This window comes from Somniosus microcephalus, chromosome 5 (genome assembly GCF_052327205.1).
Source record: "Somniosus microcephalus isolate GS21.2 chromosome 5, FLI_Smic_1.0, whole genome shotgun sequence".
NCBI classification, from domain to species: domain Eukaryota; kingdom Metazoa; phylum Chordata; class Chondrichthyes; order Squaliformes; family Somniosidae; genus Somniosus; species Somniosus microcephalus.
Genome location: NC_140991.1, coordinates 39,203,247 through 39,223,619, shown reverse-complemented (window position 1 = coordinate 39,223,619; position 20,373 = coordinate 39,203,247). Strand labels below are relative to the sequence as shown.

The window sequence follows — 20,373 nt, the reverse complement described above, 5'->3', positions numbered from 1 at the left end:
AAATGTCACCTCCCCAAATTCAGAAAGACTAGCAGGACATTCTTTCAAAGCCCCCCCCCCAGCAAAAACTTGTTCCTTCTTCCAAAATTCATGCTTTTTGAAGTTTCTCTCCCTTAATCGGCTGCCTCTGAACAACTCTCTTGCACTTTTTGTCTGTCAATTTGGACGCGGGAAATCTTAAATGGAAGGAACGAATCTCAGCCGCTGACACTGCAATTTGTTCATACCCTCCGCAAAACTGAGGTGGAATTTATTCCAGGGGAGAAAGCAAGCTTTCTGCCTCATCCGCACGCTCCCCATTAAGTGTCAGTAAGTTGACTTGCCGGGGTGGGGGGGGGCGGGAGGAATTTCAGTTTTCAGGAGAAAAGCTTTGGTTCACAGCCCTGCTCTGTTGAAATGAAAATCCAGGCCAATTATACTTGCTGAGGTAGTTTACCTGCCTCAGGTCGCCTGTTTCCAACTCCCCCGCCCGCCACCCAGCTTCGCCACCTGTGTCAGCTGTATCTCAGTGGGAGCACTCTTGCCTGAGTCAGAAGGTTGTGGATGAAAGCTGGGATTTTCCCAACACTTGGATTTGCTCGTAAGCATACAATGAGATTTAGCGAATCATAGGGCAGAAAATGGCAGACAGGGTCACCATGACTTTGAAGTACATGCAGGTAACTCGACCACCTTCTTTATAGCAAGAGCCACAACAATCCATTACTGGATTGTTTCTCCCATACCCCCTTGGCCCTCTTCCACGATCAAAGAAATTCCTACGTGAGGAGAGCGGGGCAACAAATTTATCGTTTTTACTATAGAATAGCTTCAGGCAGTAGGATAGAAAGAGACTTTCAAAGCATATTAACTAAAAATAATAAATTAGTCTGTGTAAATAGAAATAATTTAATAATTAATAACATAAAATGAATTTCTAATGGATTAAATAGATAAGGCAGGAGCAGAGTCTGGAGTGATGTATGTGATATGCATAAAATGTGGAGCTGCCTGGGCTCACGTACCATCCAGAGTGAACTCCCAAGGTGTCAGCCGTGGCTCTGTGAAGCACTCTCGCACCCGAGTCAGAAGGTTGTGGGTTCAAGTCTCACTCGACTTAAGCACAAAATCTAGGCGACACTCCAGTGCAGTACAGAGGGAGTGCTGCATGTCAGAGGTGCTGTCTTTTCAGAAGAGATGGTATACTGAGGTCCTGTCTGCCCTTTCAGGTGACTTAAAAGGTCCCATGGCAATATTCAAAGAGTCCTGGCCAACTTGCCAATATCTATCCCTCAACCAACATCATTAAAACAGATTATCTGGTCATTTATTTCATTGCTGTTAGTGGGACCTTGCTGTGTGCAAATTGGCTGCCACGTTCCCATTGCTGTACATTAATCAGCAAATCAGAGTGTTAAAAAACTCCCTGCATACAACCACTCTGAAATGCTATGAAAAAGGCAGCAGCTGATTCAACAACAACTTATATTTACATAGCATCTTTAATGAAGGAAAACATCAGACAACAATTGACAGAGCAAAAGCAGGAAATATTAAGACAGGTGATTAAAAGCTTGGTCAAAAAGGTAGCTTTTATGGAGGGTTTTAAAGGATGAGAGAGGTGTAGGGAGGGAATGCCAAAGCTTATGGCCTAGGCAGCTAAAAGCATGGCTGCCAATGGTGGGGCAAAGGCAGTGGGGGATGCACAAATTGTCAAGAGTTGGAGGAACGCAGAGTTCTCAGAGGATTGTAGTGCTGGGGAAGGTTAGAGAGAAAGGAAGGGGGCAAGACCAAGGGGGGATTTGAACACGAGGACGAGAATTTTAAAAATGGAAGAGTTGGTGGATGTTAGACAATGTAGGTCAGCGAGCACAAGGGCGATGGGTGAACGGGACGGGTTAGGATACCGGTAGCAGAGTTTTGGACAAAAGGATGCCGAGGTTGTGAACAGTCAGGGTCCGCCTGAGACAGTGACCAGGGACGAGGATGGAATCAGTGGCAGGGAATGGAGTTTGTGATGGGGGTTTAAGACATTGGCTTTGGTCTTCTCAATGTTTAATTGAAGGAAATTGCTGTGCATCCAGGACTGTCTGTCAGAGAAGCAGCCTGGCAACAAAGACAGTGGAGGGGTTGAGAGAAGTGGTAGTGAGGTAGGAGGTATGGAACCTGATATCATGTTTTTGGATGATGTCGCCAAGTGGTCGGTAATTCACTCCTAAGTGGCGGTGATGTCGTATGCAAATACCCGGCCTATGATTTGTTGTATCCTAATCAGCAAATCCGAGTTCGGGAAAACTTACATCATTCATCTACTCATTTGGTACAAATCATGAATTTATTATTCTGCATTTCTAGATAGATATTGAAGAGTATTGCTGCATTACCAGACTTCTTTGCAGTTTTCGAAGTCTTTCCACAGGTTCGGGATCATAGCCTGGAATCTTTCGTATATCATTGTTCTTCAATGCCAACATGGTTTCCAGCATAAAACCGATCTGTAACAGGAAAATTGGGAGTTGTACTATAATCAGTGTACAGTACATGGGAATGCACTGGACTGTGAAAGACCATTTTGGTCCATCTGGCTAACCCCAGAGTTCACAAACAGAATACACAGTTCATTACTTACATCTCTCAATTGAATTTCTCACCAAATGTTTGTCAAACTTGCTCTTAAAATTACTGGTGTTATCAGCCTCATTTGCCTCCTTGGGCAGTCCATTCCAAATGATCATTATGCTATTGTGTGAAATATTTATATTGAGCTGGCCACTCACCTACCCGCTTCTGAGTTTCATCCGATACCCCCCTCATTGTCATTCTGATTGTCACGTTAAGTGTTTTTTTAGGGTTCAACTTGTCAATACCCTTAAAGATCTTGAACACCGTAGTATTTTTCTGAGTACTCTAATAGAAGTATTGAATTTTAACACTGCAAGTTTATACTCATTATAGAAAGGCTTTTCTCTTAAAAGGGTAATACAGGAAACTTTGTGTTATCCGGAGGCTAAATGTCCGGCAAGCTCGAGCCACCGGTAAAAATCAGGAGCCGTTTTTTTCTTCTCGTGGCTTTTTTTTCCAACAGTCAGGCTCTGCAAAGTCTCTGTAGCTTAGCAACAGCTTCAGAGAGACGCTTCCAAGGTACGGGCCGACTGTTTAGAAGCTGTTGCTAAGCAAGTGTTTGTTGTCAGATACGGAGATGAAAAGCTCCGTATGCTTCAACATTAACTCTGGTGTGTCCGGCAGTTTTGAGGGAACGGCAACAGCTCGGTCCCGTCGGTGCCGGATAGCACAAAGTTTCCTGTACTCATTTTCATATTGATCTACCTTTGTAACTTTGAAATATACCACCCCATACAATTTGATGCATATTTTCAGGACAGCCAGATCAAATATTGCCAGTAACCAAGACACTTAAATCAGTTTCATTTTTCAATCGTTCTTTATACCAAAGTAGCTGTGGAAAACTGATTTATCATTCATTAGAATGCATGCTTCTTTTCATCTCTTTCTCACCTAATTTAGTCTTCTCTCCCGAAGGCACTAGGTTATTCAACTATGGAGGCACCAGTCAATTCTGCTCCAGTTCTTAGAAAAACATTGATGTACTTGCACCTAACCAGTAAATGCCACCGGAAAGTGATCAGACTGACTAACACTGACTGATTTGCATCCTCTTCCTATCCCTGGGACACTGCTGCCTGGTTGAAATTGACGAAATCAGCAAAGACCGGGGACCGGTATGACTTCTGGCCACTGTCACACCTAGCACAAAGGAAAATGGTTGCGGTTGTTGGAGGTCATTCATCTCAGCCCCAGGAGTTCCTCAGGCCAGTGTCCTAGGCCCAACCATCTTCAGCTGCTTCATCAATGACCTTCCCGCCACCATAAGGTTGGAAGTAGGGTAGTTCGCTGATGATCGCACAATGTTCAGCTCCATTCGCAATTCTTCACACAATGAAGCAGTCCGTTCCTACATGCAGTAAGACCTGGACAACATCTAAGCCTGGGCTGACAAGTGGCAAGAAACATTCCAGCCACACAAGTGCCAGGCAACGACAATCTTCAACAAGAGAGCCTACTCACCGTTTTTTATTCATTCGCGGGATGTGGACATTGCTGGCAAGGCCAGCATTTATTGCCCATCCCTAATTGCCCTTGAGAAGGTGGTGGTGAGCAACCGCCTTCTTGAACCGCTGCAGTCCGTGTGGTGAGGGTACTCCCACAGTGCTGTTAGGGAGAGTTTTCTAGGATTTCGACCCAGCGATGATGAAGGAACGATGATATATTTCCAAGTCATGATGGTGTGCGACTTGGAGGGGAACTTGGAGGTGACGGTGTTCCAATGCGCCTGCTGTCCTTGTCCTTCTGGGTGGTAGCGGTCGCAGGTTTGGGAGGCCTCGAAGAAGCCTCCACGAGTTGCTGTAGTGCATCTTGTAGATGGTATACACTGCAGCCACGGTGCGCCGGTGGTGGAGGGAGTGAATATTTAAGGTGGTGGATGGGTGCCAATCAAGCGGGCTGCTTTGTCCTGGATGGTGTCGAGCTTCTTGAGGGTTGTTGGAGCTGCACTCATCAAGGCAAGTGGAGCGTATTCCATCACACTTCTGACTTGTGCCTTGTAGATGGTAGAAAGGCTTTGGGGAGACAGGAGGTGAATCATTTGCTGCAGAATACCCACCCTCTGACCTGCTCTTGTAGCCACAGTATTTATGTGGCTGGTCCAGTTAAGTTTCTGATCAATGGTGACCCCCAGGATGTTGATGGTGGGGGATTCGGCTATGGTAATGCCAATGAATGTCAAGGGGAGGTAGTTAGACTCTCTCTTGTTGGAATGGCAATTGCCCGTCACTTGTGTGGTGCAAATGTTACTTGCCACTAATCAGCCCAAGTCTGAATGTTGCATGCAGGTACGGACTGCTTCATTATCCGAGGACATTCCATGGCATTACCATTATCGAATCCCCACCATTAACATCCTGGGGGTCACCGCCTAGAAACTCGACTAGCCACAAATAGCTTGGCTGCTAGAGCAGGTCGGAGTCTGGGTATTCTGTGACAAGAGGCTCACTACATGACTCCTCAAAGCCTCTCCACCAGCTACAAGGCACAAGTCAGGAATGTGACGGAATACTCTTAACTTGCCTAGAAGAGTGCAGCTGCAACAACACGCAATAAGCTTGAATCCAGGACAAAAGCAGCTCGTTTGACTGGAACGTCATCCACGAGCCTAAACATCACCTTCATGACCAGCATGCTGTGGCTACAGTTTATACTATCTATAGGATAAACTGTAGCAACTCGCCAAAGCTTCACCAGCAGCACCTCCAGAACACACGACCTCCGCCAACTAGGACAAGAGCAGCAGGTGCATGGGAACACCATCACCTTCAAGTTCCCCTCCAACTCGCCACCATCCCAACTCGGACATATATCACCATTCTTTCATTGTTGCTGGGTCAAAATCCCCGAACTCCCAACCTAACAGCATTGTGGGAGCACTGTCTGGGAGGACTCCAGCGGTTCAAGAAGAAAGCTCACCACCAGCTTTGAGGGCAACAAATTCTGGCCTTGCTAGGGACGCTCATATCTAGAGAATGAATTTTTAAAAAGTTGTTAATTCTTACAAGGCAGCTTACAGTATAGGATATTTCAAGTACTCCCAGGTCAGATACACTATAGCCAAACATAGAATAAAAGCTCCCACTATTGTACCCAATAAAGTTCATCAACTTAATCCCAGGAGAGCAACCTCTACTGTATTAATGTGAATTATCATTTCCCCCTAGTTCTGATTGGTGCCTCTTCAGTGGTATAGCTGAATCAGGAACTTATGCAGGGAACTGCAGACTCAGACCTATACTTGACAGTTCCTTAGCACAGCAAGTGCTGTATCATTGCAACACTGGTATACAACTTTAAATCCCCAATCCCGTTAATCAATTCCAACTTGAACTTGAAATCCGTCTTACCCTCGTCTGGTCCTGGAATTGTTTACCAACACTGTTAGCTTTGTTTTGGGCCTCCATGATGAAATCCCTCAATGCCACAGCATCATCCTTCCGAAGGGTAAATCCCACATGCTTCAGTAAAAAAAGGATTAACTCAATGTCCTTCGCTTGGAAGTTGCTTGAGAGCTTCTTAAGAATATCGAACACCAACACCGAGTGTATCACATGGAAGTTGTAAAAGTGTGCGATCAAATTGATTAGATTATCACATTCTTTTCCCTCACTGACATTTCTAGTGTGTTCATCAAATCTCTTCACGATTGCCTCCAAAACATGTGCTCCAACCTGCAAAACAAAAGGCATTCATGTGGAACTCGAATATATCGTTCGAGCTTGAACTAGAACTCTTAAAATTCCTGGGCCTAGAAATTCATTAAGGCGCTGCCAGCTTTGCGGCCAGTTACCGCCTAAAGAGGGCTTCTGCGCCAAAAATGAGTTTGCGCGGATATTCAGCGCAGTGGTATTGGCGGCGGTAGCCGTTAGCGCTGCGCCGGCACCGATGACGTCATCGGTGTGCGCAGTGCCCCGGTTCCGCCCCGATCCCCATATTTAGTAGCGGCCGCCTCCTCCGAAGCGGCCGCAAACAGCGACCAGAAAACGGGGCCGTGCTGTAGCCTTAGTGGGGCGCTTTAAAGGGGAAGGTGCGGCCGGCCGCTTTTTCGGCGGCCGCCTGCCCGCACCTCCTTCCCCGGCCTCCTCCACCGCGGCATTGCCGGCTGCTTTCCGCAAACCCGGCACTTCTCCGTGGTGCCGGGCTCATTTGCCGGCACTCTCCAGCGGCGATCTCCCCGTTGCAGGCAGCTCCCCCTTAAGAGGAGGAGGCCTGCAGTACCGCAGCCTGCCGCTCCGCAGCGCAGCGGCGCCAAGAGCGCCGAAATTCAGTGTCAGTGCCCCAAGCGGAGGCGGGCACACCCTGGTATAGCGCCCGGTTCCGAATTGGGGCGCAAACACTGAATATCTGACGATCGCTAATGGCTCCCCGCCCAGCGCTAACTTTTGGGCGCGAGCGAGCTGGCCGCCCCAAAGTGAATTTCTAGGCCCTGATCTGTCAAACACAGTAAAAAAGACTTGCATTTATATAGCGTCTTTTGCGACCTCAGGGCGACCCAAAGCGCTTTACAGCCAAGGAATTACTTTTGCAGGGAAGTCACTGTTGTGTAGGAAACACGGCAGCCAATTTGCACAGTGAGCTCCCACAAAAAAGCAATGAAATTAATGACCAGTTTTAGATGTGGGCTGAGGAATAAAAGTTGACCTGGACACCAGAAGTCCCTGCTCATCTTGAATAGTGCCATGGGATCTCTCTCATTCACCTGAGAGGGCAGACGAGGCCTCGGGTTAACACCTCGTCCAAAAGATGGCACCACAAACAGTGCAGCACTCCCTCAGTACTGCGCTGGAATGTCAGCGGAGATGAAATGCTCCACATCTCTGGAGTGGGACTTGAACCCACAACATCTGAAATCAAAGGTGAGAGTGCTACCACTGAGTCACAGTACCTATTAATCATTTATAGCTCGATAGCTTAGAAGCTTGTAGCTCTATCTGACACGACGGATGATCCATGATCGACATGGGGAGCAGACGCTCAAACTCTCCATACGGCAGCAGTCGCCCTGGTGTACTCCACAGCGGAGTACTGCTCTCCGGCATGGCTATCAAGTCCGCAGGTAAAATCCGTTGATGTCCAGCTGAATTCTACTATGAGAATTATCACCGGTATGCTTTTACCGACACCAACACCGTGGCTGCCCGTGCTTGCAAACATCGCACCACCACGCCTACGCCGCGAATATGCAGTCTCCAGAGAATACAACCACTACACCAGCAAAGACATGCCGATCCAGGCCGACTTGAACAACCTACCACCAACCCGTCTCCAATCTAAAAGGCCATTTTGGGCTGTCGCCAAAGCCCTTCAGCAATCTCCCCTCAGCCTTGATGACAGATGGCGAAATGCTTGGAAGAACTGACATACCGAAGGGATTCCTTATTGAGGACCCCACAGTACAACCTGAAGGATCAAACCTTCCTCGCAAACAGTGGACAACCATCAACCACCTCAGAACCGGCCATATAGATGCTGCCACCTTCTCCATAGATTGAAGATTAAAGCATCCCCATCATGTGACTGTGGAGCTACTAATCAGACCCTGGAGCACATCATTGAACACGGCCCACAGAGGAAATTCGCAGGCAGCCGACAAAGGTAGCCACGCTGTTAGATAGGAAGTTTTGGCCTGGATATCTGACTTAGATATTAACATTTGATTTGCTTTGCTACTACCATACGAAAGAAGAAGACACTAGAGAGATCTCATACAGTTAGAGATAGATAGCTACAAACATATACAATTTGAATGGGAGAGGACTTTTCTTGTCCTGTCAGCCAGTTTGTTACATAGAATTTTAGCTCTAGAATGAATAGGAAATTAAGAAATAATTGTTTTCCAGCATTACTTTTTTTTTTTTTTAAGTTACTCAATTTTTTTAAAGCACATTCACATTAGGAGGGACTCAACTTCTTCAAACTGTGCTAGTTTTAACCGTTCTCTTGCATATTACAAGGTAATGAAAATATCCCACAAATGCTGTCTAAGCCCCCGACACCCAAAAACTATAGGCCCAGAAATTCGGGTTGGGGCTTCCCGCGGGTGCAAGCCCCCGATCTGCACTTACCTTGCACGCCGGCCGTTGAGCTCTGGGCCTCTGCGGAAGTCCGATCCGGGGCCTGGTTCAGCTGCCGGCGCGCAGTGCTTGCGTATCCCAGGGGCGCAGTTAGTTCGATGCATCCCCTGGGATCACGTGGGCCATGGGGAGCCAATCGGAGCAGGGAATGCTCCATTCATAAGTCTGACAGGAAGTGCTGTCAAGACTTATAAATACTACGGCCCCAAAATAGCACTAAACCTTCAAATAATTTTTTTTTTTAAATCACATTTTTTAAATAAACTATAAATTACATGAAATAACTATTTTAAACAATAATTTAAATTTTTGAAAAAAATAATTTTATTTTCTAACAGGGCTAAAAATAAACTTACCTTGCTTTAAAGTATTTAAAAATAATAAACCTGTGGAAAAAATGTTTTAATTTTAATTAATTCACCACTTAACTTGTAAAAAGCAGGCCTTACGCCTGCTTTTTACATTTCTAACTTCTGCAGGCTTACCCTCGCAGGAAAACCTGTAAAAAAAAACGAAGTTCGATGCGCACGCGTAGCCTCTCCCGCGCACGCGTTCGACCTCTGAACCCCTTCGTTCAGAGGAATGGAAGTGCCGGTTTCCCGCGCATGCGCAGTGCATGCAGGATACCGGCACTTCCATTGGGCCTACGGGTGAGTACCCCGTGCGTACTCACCTGTGGAGACCCGAATTTCTGCCCCATTATCCACGTCCCTTTAGCTGTATAAAATATATTGGCCTGGAATTTGCAGTCAGCGGCGAAGTAAAGGCGTTTGCCGCTGGCCCCGAAGAAAGCTGCCCACAGAGATCTTGTGATCTCTGTGGCGAGAAGTTTGTCTTTTTCGATGTTCAAGTGATTTCAGTGCTCTGTAGTGGGAATCCCTAGAGCAATAGAAACATAGAAAAATAGGAGCAGTGATAGGCCATTCGGCCCTTCAAGCCTGCTCTGTCATTCAATATCATGGCTGATCCTCTATCTCAATACCATATTCCCGCTCTCTCCCCATACCCCTTGATGCCTTTTGTGTCTAGAAATCTATCTATCTCCTTCTTAAATATATTCAGTGACTTGGCCTCCACAGCCTTTTGTGGTAGAGAATTCCACAGGTTCACCACCGTGAGTGAAGAAATTTCTCCTCATCTCAGTCCTAAATGTCCTACCCTGTATCCTGAGACTGTGACCCCTCGTTCTAGAGCTCCTAGCCAGGGGAAACATCCTCCCTGCATCCAGTCTGTCTAGCCTCGTCAGAATTTTATACATTTCAATGAGATCCCCTCTCATTCTTCTAAACTCTAGTGAATACAGGCTTAGTCGACCCAATCTCTCCCCATACCACAGTCCTGCCATCCCAGGAATCAGTCTGGTGAACCTTTGCTGCACTCCCTCTATGGCAAGTACATCCTTTCTTAGGTAAGGAGACCAAAACTGCACACACTACTCCAGGTGTGGTCTCACCAAGGCCCTATATAACAGTGCAGCCAGCGTCGAAGCAGTAAATGACTGATCGTGACTTCAGGGTTTATACGTTTAGATGCAAGTTGCGGTCAGTTTCAAAGGGGTAATAATGGTGAACGCTGTTAGTTTGCAGTTATTACCCACTGCAAATTCCGGCCCAATATGTCTCCATTAGATCTGGAAACCTTTTTAACAAGCTGCGGCTTTTATCTGAAAGCTATTTTCTAGTAATCATAGAACTGACAAATGGGTTAACTCCAAAAAGTTTGTACCTCAGTTCTGTCCCAGAAATTACATAGAATGCACAGCACAGCACAGAAACAGGCCATGCAGCCCAACTAGTCCATGCTGATGTTCTCATGAAGTTGCTGGTATTCTATCCACTGGGCTTCCAAGAACTCACCCCTCACTAATTCTCTCCCCTCCATTCCTGAAGGCGTTGACTCATAGAAACAAAGAAGATAGGAGCAGGAGTAGGTCATTCGGCCCTTCGAGCGTGCTCCGCCATTCAATGCGATCATGGCTGATCATCCAAATTCAGTACCCTGTCCCTGTCTTCTCCCCATATCCCTTGATCCCTTTAGCCTCAAGAAATATATCCAACTCCTTCTTGAATATATTTAATGAACTGGCCTCCACCGCCCTCTGTGGCAGAGAATTCCACAGGTTCACCACTCTCTGGGTGAAGAAATTCCTCCTCATTTCAGTCCTAAATGGCTTACCCCTTATCCTTAGACTATGACCCCTGGTTCTGGACTCCCCGGCCATCGGAAACATCCTTCCTACATCTAGTCTGTCCAGGCCTGACAGAATTTTATAGGTTTCGATGAGATCCCCATTCAATCTTCTAAACTCCACTGAGTATAAGCTCAATCGACACAATCTCTCCTCATAAGTCATTCCTGCCATCCCAGGTATCAGCCTGGTGAATCTTCACTGCACTCCTTCCATAGCAAGGACGTCCTTCCTCAGATAAGGCGACCAAAACTGCACACAATACTCAAGGTGCGGTCTCACCAAGGCCCTGTACAACTGCAGCAAGACATCCTTGTTCCTGTACTCGAAACCTCTTGCAACAAAGGCCAACATACCATTTGCCTTCTTAACAGCCTGCTGCACCTGCATGCTTACCTTCAGCGACTGGTGCACAAGAACACCCAGGTCTCTTTGCACTTCCCCTTCTCCCAATCTATTGCCATTCAAATAATAATCTGCCTTCCTGTTTTTGCCACCAAAGTGGATAACCTCACATTTATCCACATTATAGCGCATTTGCCATGTTTCTGCCCAATCAGTACTGGAGTTTCACGACATCCTCCTCACAGCATACCCTCCCACATAGCTTTGTGTAGTCTGCAAATTTGGAGATATTACATCCAATTCCGTCGTCCAGATCATTAATGTATATTGTGAACAGCTGGGGTCCTAGGACCGATCCTTGCAGTACCCCACTAGTCACTGCCTGCCACTTGGAAAACGACCCGTTTATTCCAACTCTGCTTTCTATCCGCCAACCAGTTCTCTATCCAAGTCAATACCTTTGCCCCCAATCCCATGTGCCTTAATTTTGCACGCTAATCTCTTATGCGGGACCTTATCGAAAGCCTTCTGAAAGTCCAAATACACCACATCCACTGGTTCTCCCTTATCTATTTTACCAGTTACATCCTCAAAAAATTCCAGTAGATTAGTCAAGCACGATTTACCTTTTGTAAATCCATGTTGACTTTGTCCGATCCTGTCGCTGCTTTCCAAGTGCTCTGCTATTACATCTTTTATAATGGACTCTAGCATTTTCCCCACTACTGATGTCAGGCATACCGGTCTATAATTCCCCGCTTTTTCTCTACCACCTTTTTTGAATAGTGGGGTAACATTAGCTACCCTCCAATCCATGGGTACTGTTCCAGAGTCTATCGAGTTCTGGAAGATGACCAGCAATGCATCTACTATTTCTAGGGCCACTTCCTTAAGTACCCTAGGATGTAGATTATCAGGCCCTGGGGATTTATCGGCCTTCAGTCCCATCAATTTTCCTAACACCATTTCCCTACAAATACTGATTTCTTTCAGTTCCACCCTTTCATCAGACCCTATGTTCCCCGGCATCTCTGGGAGGTTATTTGTGTCCTCCTTTGTGAAGACAGAACCAAAATATGTATTTAGTTGGTTTACCATTTCTTTGTTCTCCATTATAAATTCCCCTGATTCTGACTGCAAGGGACCTACGCTTGACTTCACCAATCTTTTTCTCTTCACAGATCTATAAAAGCTTTTACAGCCAGTTTTTATGTTCCCTGCAAGCTTATTCTCATATTCTATTTTCCCCTTCTTGATTAATCCCTTTGTCCTCCTTTGTTGAATCCTAAACTGCTCCCAATCCTCAGGATTATTGCTTTTTCTGGCCAATTTATATGTCCTCTCCTTGGATCTTATGCTATCCCTAATTTCCCTCGTTAGCCACGGTTGAGTCACCTTTTTTGTTTTATTTTTGTGCCAAACTGGGATGAACAAATTCTGCAGTTCATCCATTCGGTCTTTGAATGTTTGCTATTGCCTATCCACCGTCAACCCTTTGAGTGACATTCTCCAATCAATCCTACCCAACTCGCTCCTCAGACCATCGTAGTTTCCTTTATTTAAATTGAGGACCCTAGTCTCCGAGTCAACTACTTCATTCTCCATCTTAATGAAGAATTCGATCATATTACGATCGCTCCGACCCAAGGGGCCTCGTACAACAAGATTGCTAATTAATCCTTTCTCGTTACATAATACCCAGTCTAAGATGGCCTGATCTCTGGTTGGTTCCTCGACATGCTGGTCCAGGAAACCATCCCGTAAACACTCCAGGAATTCCTTCTCCACAGTATTGTTACTAATTTGGTTAGCCCAATCTATATGTAGATTAAAGTCACCCATGATGACTGCTGTGTCCTTCTTGCACGCTTCTTTAATTTCCCTTTTAATGCCATCCCCAACCTCCGCCTTACTGTTTGGAGGTCTATATACCACTCCCACTAATGTTTTCTGCCCCATAGTATTTCTCAATTCTACCCATACAGATTCCACATCATCAGAGCTAATATCCTTCCTTACAATTGTGTTAATCCCTTCTTTAACCAGTAATGCTACCCCACCTCCCTTTCCTTTTTGCCTATCTTTCCTGAATATTGAATACCCCTGGATGTTGAGTTCCCAGCCTTGGCCATCCTTGAGCCACGTTTCAGTAATCCCAACCAAATCTTATTCGTTTACCTCTATTTGCGCAGCCAATTCATCCACCTTATTACGAATGCTCCTCGCATTAAGACACAAAGCCTTCAGGCTTGTTTTTTTAACGCTCTTAGACCTATTAGAATTATTATTTACTGTGGCCACGTTTGATTTAAAGCGTTGATTTCTCTGACTGCCACTTCTGTTTTTCCTCCTTCCAATCTTTTGCTTTTATCCTCGTTTCCCTTTCCTCTGTCTCCCTGCTCAGGTTCCCAACACCCTACCATTTTAGTTTAAACCCTCCCCCAGAGCACTAGCAAACACTCCCCCCAGGACATCGGTTCCAGCCCTGCCCAGGTGCAAACTGTCCGGTTTGAACTGGTCCCACCTCCCCCAGAACCGGTTCCAATGTCCCAGGAACTTGAATTCCTCCCCCTTGCACCATTCCTCTAGCCACGTATTCATCTGAAATATCCTTCTATTTCTACTCTGACTAGCACGTGGCGCGAGTAGCAATCCTGAGATTACTACCTTTGAGGTCCTATTTTTTAATTTATCTCCTAACTCCCTGTATTCCGCTTTTAGGACCTCATCCCACTTTTTACCAATATCGTTGGTGCCTATATGCACCACGACAACTGGCTGTTCACCCTCCCCTTCCAAGATGTTCTGCAGCCGCTCTGAGACATCCTTGACCCTTGCACCAGGGAGGCAACGCACCATCCTGGAGTTTCGTTTGCGGCCGCAGAAATGCCTATCTATTCCCCTTACAATAGAATCCCCTTATTACTATAGCTCTACCCCTCTTTTTCCTCCCGTGCTGTGCAGCAGAGCTACCCCTGGTGCCAGGAAGTGTAATGAGACAGGATTAATAAAAAATGTCCTAGTAAAGGATCCCCTTGGAATGAGTGACCATAACATGGTTGAATTCCAAATTCAGTTGGAGGGTGAGAGAGTTGGATCTCAAACCAGTGTACTAAGCTTAAATAAAGGAGACTATGAAGGTATGAGAGCAGAGTTGACTAAAGTGGACTGGGAAAATAGATTAAGGTGTAAGACGGTACAGGAGCAGTGGTGTACATTCAAGGAGATATTTCACAACTTTCAAGAAAAATATATTCCACTGAGGAAAAAGGGGCGTAAAAGAAAAGACAGCCATCTGTGGCTAAGTAAAGTAATAAAGGATAGTATCCGACTGAAAACAAGGGCATATAAAGTAGCCAAATCTAGTGGGAGGATAGGAGATTGGGAAGCATTTAAAAGCCAGCAAAGAATAACTAAAAGATTAACTAAAAAAGGAAAGGGAAGATAGATTATGAAAGTAAACTAGCAAAAAATATAAAAACAGATAGCAAGAGTTTCTACAGTTATATAAAAAGCAAAAGGGTGGCTAAAGTGAATGTCGGTCCCTTAGAGGACGAGACCGGGAAATTAGTAGTGGGGAACATGGAGATGGCAAATACGCTGAACAAATATTTTGTATCAGTCTTTACAGTCGAGAACACTAAAAATATCCCAACAGTGGACAAACAGGGGGCGAGGAGCTCAACACGATTAAAATCACTAAGGAGATGGTACTAGGTAAGATAATGGGACTCAAGGCGGATAAATCCCCTGGACCTGATGGCTTACATCCTAGGGTCTTGAGAGAAGTAGCGGTAGGGATTGCGGATGCATTGGTGGTAATTTTCCAAAACTCCCTGGATTCAAGGTCCCAGCAGATTGGAAAACTGCTAATGTAACGCCCTTATTTAAAAAGGGAGGTAGACAAAAGGCTGGAAACTATAGACCAGTTAGCCTAACATCTGTGGTTGGTGAAATGTTGGGAGTCCATTATTAAGGAAGCAGTAACAGGACATTTGGATAAGCATAATTTAATCGGACAGAGTCAGCATGGTTTTATGAAGGGGAAATCATGCTTGACAAATTTGCTCGAATTCTTTGAGGACGTAACAAACAGGGTGGATAAAGGGGAACCAGTGGATGTGGTGTATTTGGACTTCCAAAAGGCATTTGACAAGGTGCCACACAAAAGATTAGTGCACAAGATAAAAAATCATGGGATTGGGAGTAATATACTGGCATGGGTGGAAGATTGGCTGTCTAACAGAAAACAGAGAGTTGGGATAAATGGTTCATTCTCGGGCTGGCAATCAGTAACTAGTGGTGTTCCGCAGGGGTCAGTGCTGGGACCCCAACTCTTTACAATCTATATTAACGATTTGGAGGAGGGGACCAAGTGCAACGTATCCAAGTTTGCCGACGATACAAAGATGGGAGGGAAAGCAGTGAGTGAGGAGGACATAAAAAACCTGCAAAAGGACATAGACAGGCTAAGTGAGTGGGCAGAAATTTGGCAGATGGAATATAATGTTGGAAAGTGTGAGGTTATGCACTTTGGCAGAAAAAATCAAAGAGCAAGTTATTATCTAAATGGAAAGAAACTGCAAAGTGCTACAGTACAAAGGGATCTGGGGGTCCTGGTGCATGAAACACAGAAGGTTAGTATGCAGGTACAGCAGGTGATCAGGAAGGCCAATGGAATCTTGGCTTTTATTGCAAGGGGGATGGAGTATAAAAGCAGGGAAGTCTTGCTTCAGTTATACAGGGTACTGGTGAGGCCACACCTGGAATACTGCGTACAGTTTTGGTTTCCATATTTAAGAAAAGATATACTTGCTCTCGAGGCAGTTCAGAGAAGGTTCACTCGGTTGATTCCAGAGATGAGGGGGTTGACTTATGAGGAAAGGTTGAGTAGGTTGGGCCTCTACTCATTGGAATTCAGAAGAATGAGAGGCGATCTTATCGAAACATATAAGATTGTGAGGGGGCTTGATCGGGTGGATGCGGGGAGGATGTTTCCACTGATAGGTGAGACTAGAACTAGGGGGCATAATCTTAGAATAAGGGGCTGCCGTTTCAAAACTGAGATGAGGAGAAACGTCTTCACTCAGAGGGTAGTAAATCTATGAAATTTGCTACTTCAGAGAGCTGTGGAAGCTGCGACATTAAATAAATTTAAAACAGAGATAGACAGTTTCCTAGCTGATAAGGGAATTAAGGGTTATGGGGAGCGGGCAGGGAAGTGGACGTGAGTCTAGGTTCGGATCAGCCATGATCCTATTGGATGGCGGAGCAGGCCCAAGAGGCCGTATGGCCTACTCCTGCTCCTACTTCTTATGCTGCTGCTTTCCTCTGATAAGCCACCCCCCCCCCCCCCCACCCAACAGCACTCAAAGTGGTATATCTGTTTGAGAGGGGGATGTCCACAGGGGACCCCTGCACTACCTGCCTGCGCCTAGTACTCTGCCTGTTGGTCACCCATTCCCTTTCTTCCTGTCCAACCTCTACCTGCGGCGTGTCCAACTCCGTAAACGTGCTATTCACGACGTCCCGAGCATCGCGAACGCTCCAGTATGCATCCAATCGCAGCTCCAGTGCCGCAATGCGGTCTGTCAGTAGCTGCAGCTGGATGCACTTCCTGCACATGTAGTTGTCAGGGACACAGGAAGTGTCCCTGAGTTCCCACATATCGCAGGAGGAGCATACCACGTGGCCGGGCTGTCCTGCCATGACTTACCCTTTAATTAATTGGATTTGAATTAAATCAATCAATCCCACTAATTACACTACAGTTAAATGGTTTACCAACAGTCCCCGCTACACCAGAGAGACCGTAGTAACTATAAACCAGAGTTAAAGTTTTTAAAAAAAGAGAGAAATACTCACCAACCAATCACTTACCTGCTTCCTGGTGACGTCATACTTACATTACTTTTTACCTCTCTCCCCCGCTGCTGAATTGGTATGCCTCGTTCGCTTTTAAACTGCCGCCGCACTCCTCAATCCACTCCCAGGTCTGCTCTGGTCGGGCCTCGTTCGCTACCGCCGCTTTTAAACTGCCACCGCGCTCCTCAATCCACTCCCAGGTCCGCTCCAGCCGCTCTGGTCCTTGCCAGGCTACAATTCCACTGAGGCTGGTTATCCCCAAGTGGTAATTATTTACCTCTGAGCTTTGACCAGGAGCGTTGCCAACTGTCTTCATCTAGCGTACACTGCTAGCAGAAATAATTTCATAGCCATCAGAGGCAACAACCATTGCTGTTTTTATCTTTCCTGGTAACTGGAACACCTCTATGGTCACCACAGCAAAGATCAACTGACTCAATATAGATCAGGGATTGAACCTGGAACTCTACCACTTACTGAATAAACTTGCTGAGCAATCAAGGAAACCAACTGCAAGAATTTTAAAATTTTCATAAACATCTGAACGGCATGGGGTTTGTGAATTCATTTTGACTCACAATCTTACCAAATAGAACTCCATTATTTGCATACTCAATTACTTTTGACCTTTACTCATCCATCTAAATAAGAAATTCCATAAATGGTGCTTGGTGACAAGAATATTAACAGAAGTGCTTTGACCACTTTACAGTCCAAAATTCTGAGGTAGCGTCGAACTGACTACAATATTGGTGTGCTCAAGAAATCTGGATACAAAATTAAGAGATATCATCTATGAATAAACATATTTATGTGTGTTTATATAGAAACAATAAATAAATCTGGTTTGACTTCTCTTAGATTTCTTCAGCAATGCTGCAACATTACAAACCAATTTCACAGAATAACGGCTTGGAAAAATCAAAATAACCTCAAATTGTAGTTGCATTTTTTTTTAGTTTAAAAAAAAGGGGATAAAAATGAGTTGCTGTTTGGCACCTTTTAATTTACAGCCAAAATGAAATCTATGCATCTGTTCTACCAATTATGACACAAGCCACAATAACAATTTGTTTTTGAGCATACAGATTTGCCGTGGACAGTACTGTAGTCAGCCTTACTGCCAGATATACAAGTATTAAACATGCCAGCAATATAAAGATCACACGCTTAAAAAACAACTAGTTTATATGAAAGTTTTGACGTTACCTCAATTCCAACATTGTGATGAAGAATGCTGACTAACAGAATATGCTCCATCATCAATCTGTTCGGCATCAAAGCTGGAGTGACACAGGCCACCAGAAGGGCATCAGTTAGAGTATCATTCATGTCTTTACGGCTATTAGTCATGTAAAACTCTTCAAGCTGACTGCTAATGGAGGCCATATTAGGTTCACTCAATCTAATACCAGAAGAAAGGGGTTAATTAAGATTCACATTTGAAATAAATTTTACTTTAAAGCATCGGCATTTTAACCTGTTTTAATCTGTTCCAAATTACTGACTATATAAATGCAGGATTTTACTGGTGGGCTTAATTACACACTATACAATTGCTCCTTACAATAATTATACACTAGATACTTAGCTTTTTATACTAATCTGAGGCATGCCATTAATGTTATATTTTTTAAACTGAGAAGGAGGAATTCCTGGAGTGTATACAGGATGGTTTCCTGGACCAATATGTCGAGGAACCAACTAGAGATCAGGCCATCTTAGACTGGGTATTACGTAATGAGAAAGGAATAATTAGCAATCTTGTTGTGCGAGGCCCCTTGGGGCGGAGCGATCATAATATGATCGAATTCTTCATTAAGATGGAGAGTGAAGTATTTGACTCAGAGACTAGGGTCCTGAATTTAAATAAAGGAAACTACGATGGTATGAGACGAGAGTTGGGTAGGATTAATTGGGGAATGTTACTCAAAGGGTTGACGGTGGATAGGCAAATGCAAACATTTAAAGATCGCATGGATGAACTACAGAATTTGTTCATACCTGTTTGGCATAAAAATAAAACAAAAAAAGGTGAATCAACCATGGCTAACAAGGGAAATTAGGGATAACATAAGATCCAAGGAGAGGATATATAAATTGGCCAGAAAAAGCAGCAAACCTGAGGATTGGGAGCAGTTTAGGATTCAACAAAGGAGGACAAAGGGATTAATTAAGAGGGGGAAAATAGAGTACAAGAGTAAGCTTTCAGGGAACATAAAAACCTGACTGTAAAAGCTTCTATAGATATGTGAAGAGAAAAAGATTGGTGAAGTCAAGCGTAGGTCCCTTGCAGTCAGAATCAGGGGAATTTATAATGGGGAACAAAGAAATGGCTAACCAATTAAATACATACTTTGGTTCTGTCTTCACAAAGGAGGACACAAATAACCTCCCAGAGATGTCGGGGAACATAGGGTCTAATGAGAGGGAGGAACTGAAAGAAATCAGTATTTGTAGGGAAATGGTGTTAGGGAAATCGACGGGATTGAAGGCCGATAAATCCCCAGGGCCTGGTAATCTACATCCTAGGGTACTTAAGGAAGTGGCCCTAGAAATAGTAGATGCATTGCTGGTCAGCTTCCAAAATTCTATAGACTCTGGAACAGTTCCCATGGATTGGAGGGTAGCTAATGTTACCCCACTATTCAAAAAAGGTGGTAGAGAGAAAACGGGGAATTATAGACCGGTAAGCCTGACATCGGAAGTGGGGAAAATGCTAGAGTCCATTATAAAAGATGTAATAGCAGAGCACTCGGAAAATAGTGACAGGATCGGACAAAGTCAACATGGATTTACAAAAGGTAAATCGTGCTCGACTAATCTACTGGAATTTTTTGAGGATGTAACTGGTAAAATAGATAAGGGAGAACCAGTGGATGTGGGGTATTTGGACTTTCAGAAGGCTTTCGATAAGGTCCCGCATAAGAGATTAGCGTGTAAAGTTAAGGCACATGGGACTGGGGGCAAGTTACTGACTTGGATAGAGAACTGGTTGGCAGACAAGAAGCAAAGAGTTGGAATAAACGGGTCTTTTTCCGAGTGGCGGGCAGTGACTAGTGGGGTACCGCAGGGATCGGTCCGAGGACCCCAGCTATTCACAATATATAATGATCTAGACGAGGGAACTAGATGTAATATCTCCAAATTTGCAGACGACACAAAGCTGGGTGGGCGTGTGTGCTGTGAGGAAGATGCCGAGAAACTCCAGTATGATTTGGATAGGTTGGGTGATTGGGCAGATGCAGTATAATGTGGATAAATGCGAGGTTATCCACTTTGGTAGCAAAAACAGGA

At 44.9% G+C, this 20,373-nt stretch overlaps 1 protein-coding gene across 1 annotated transcript in view; it reads right to left on the bottom strand.

Moving 5' to 3' along the window:
• Positions 1 to 20,373, bottom strand: part of nom1 (nucleolar protein with MIF4G domain 1) — a 69,525-nt gene that overhangs the window by 33,507 nt on the left and 15,645 nt on the right. Inside the window, exons 4-6 of the mRNA XM_085987537.1 lie at positions 18,286 to 18,481; positions 5,952 to 6,275; positions 2,364 to 2,474 (exon numbers count right to left, since the gene is read on the bottom strand). Of these exons, the coding sequence (XP_085843663.1) occupies positions 2,364 to 2,474; positions 5,952 to 6,275; positions 18,286 to 18,481 (631 nt within the window). The remainder of the gene's footprint in view (positions 1 to 2,363; positions 2,475 to 5,951; positions 6,276 to 18,285; positions 18,482 to 20,373) is intronic.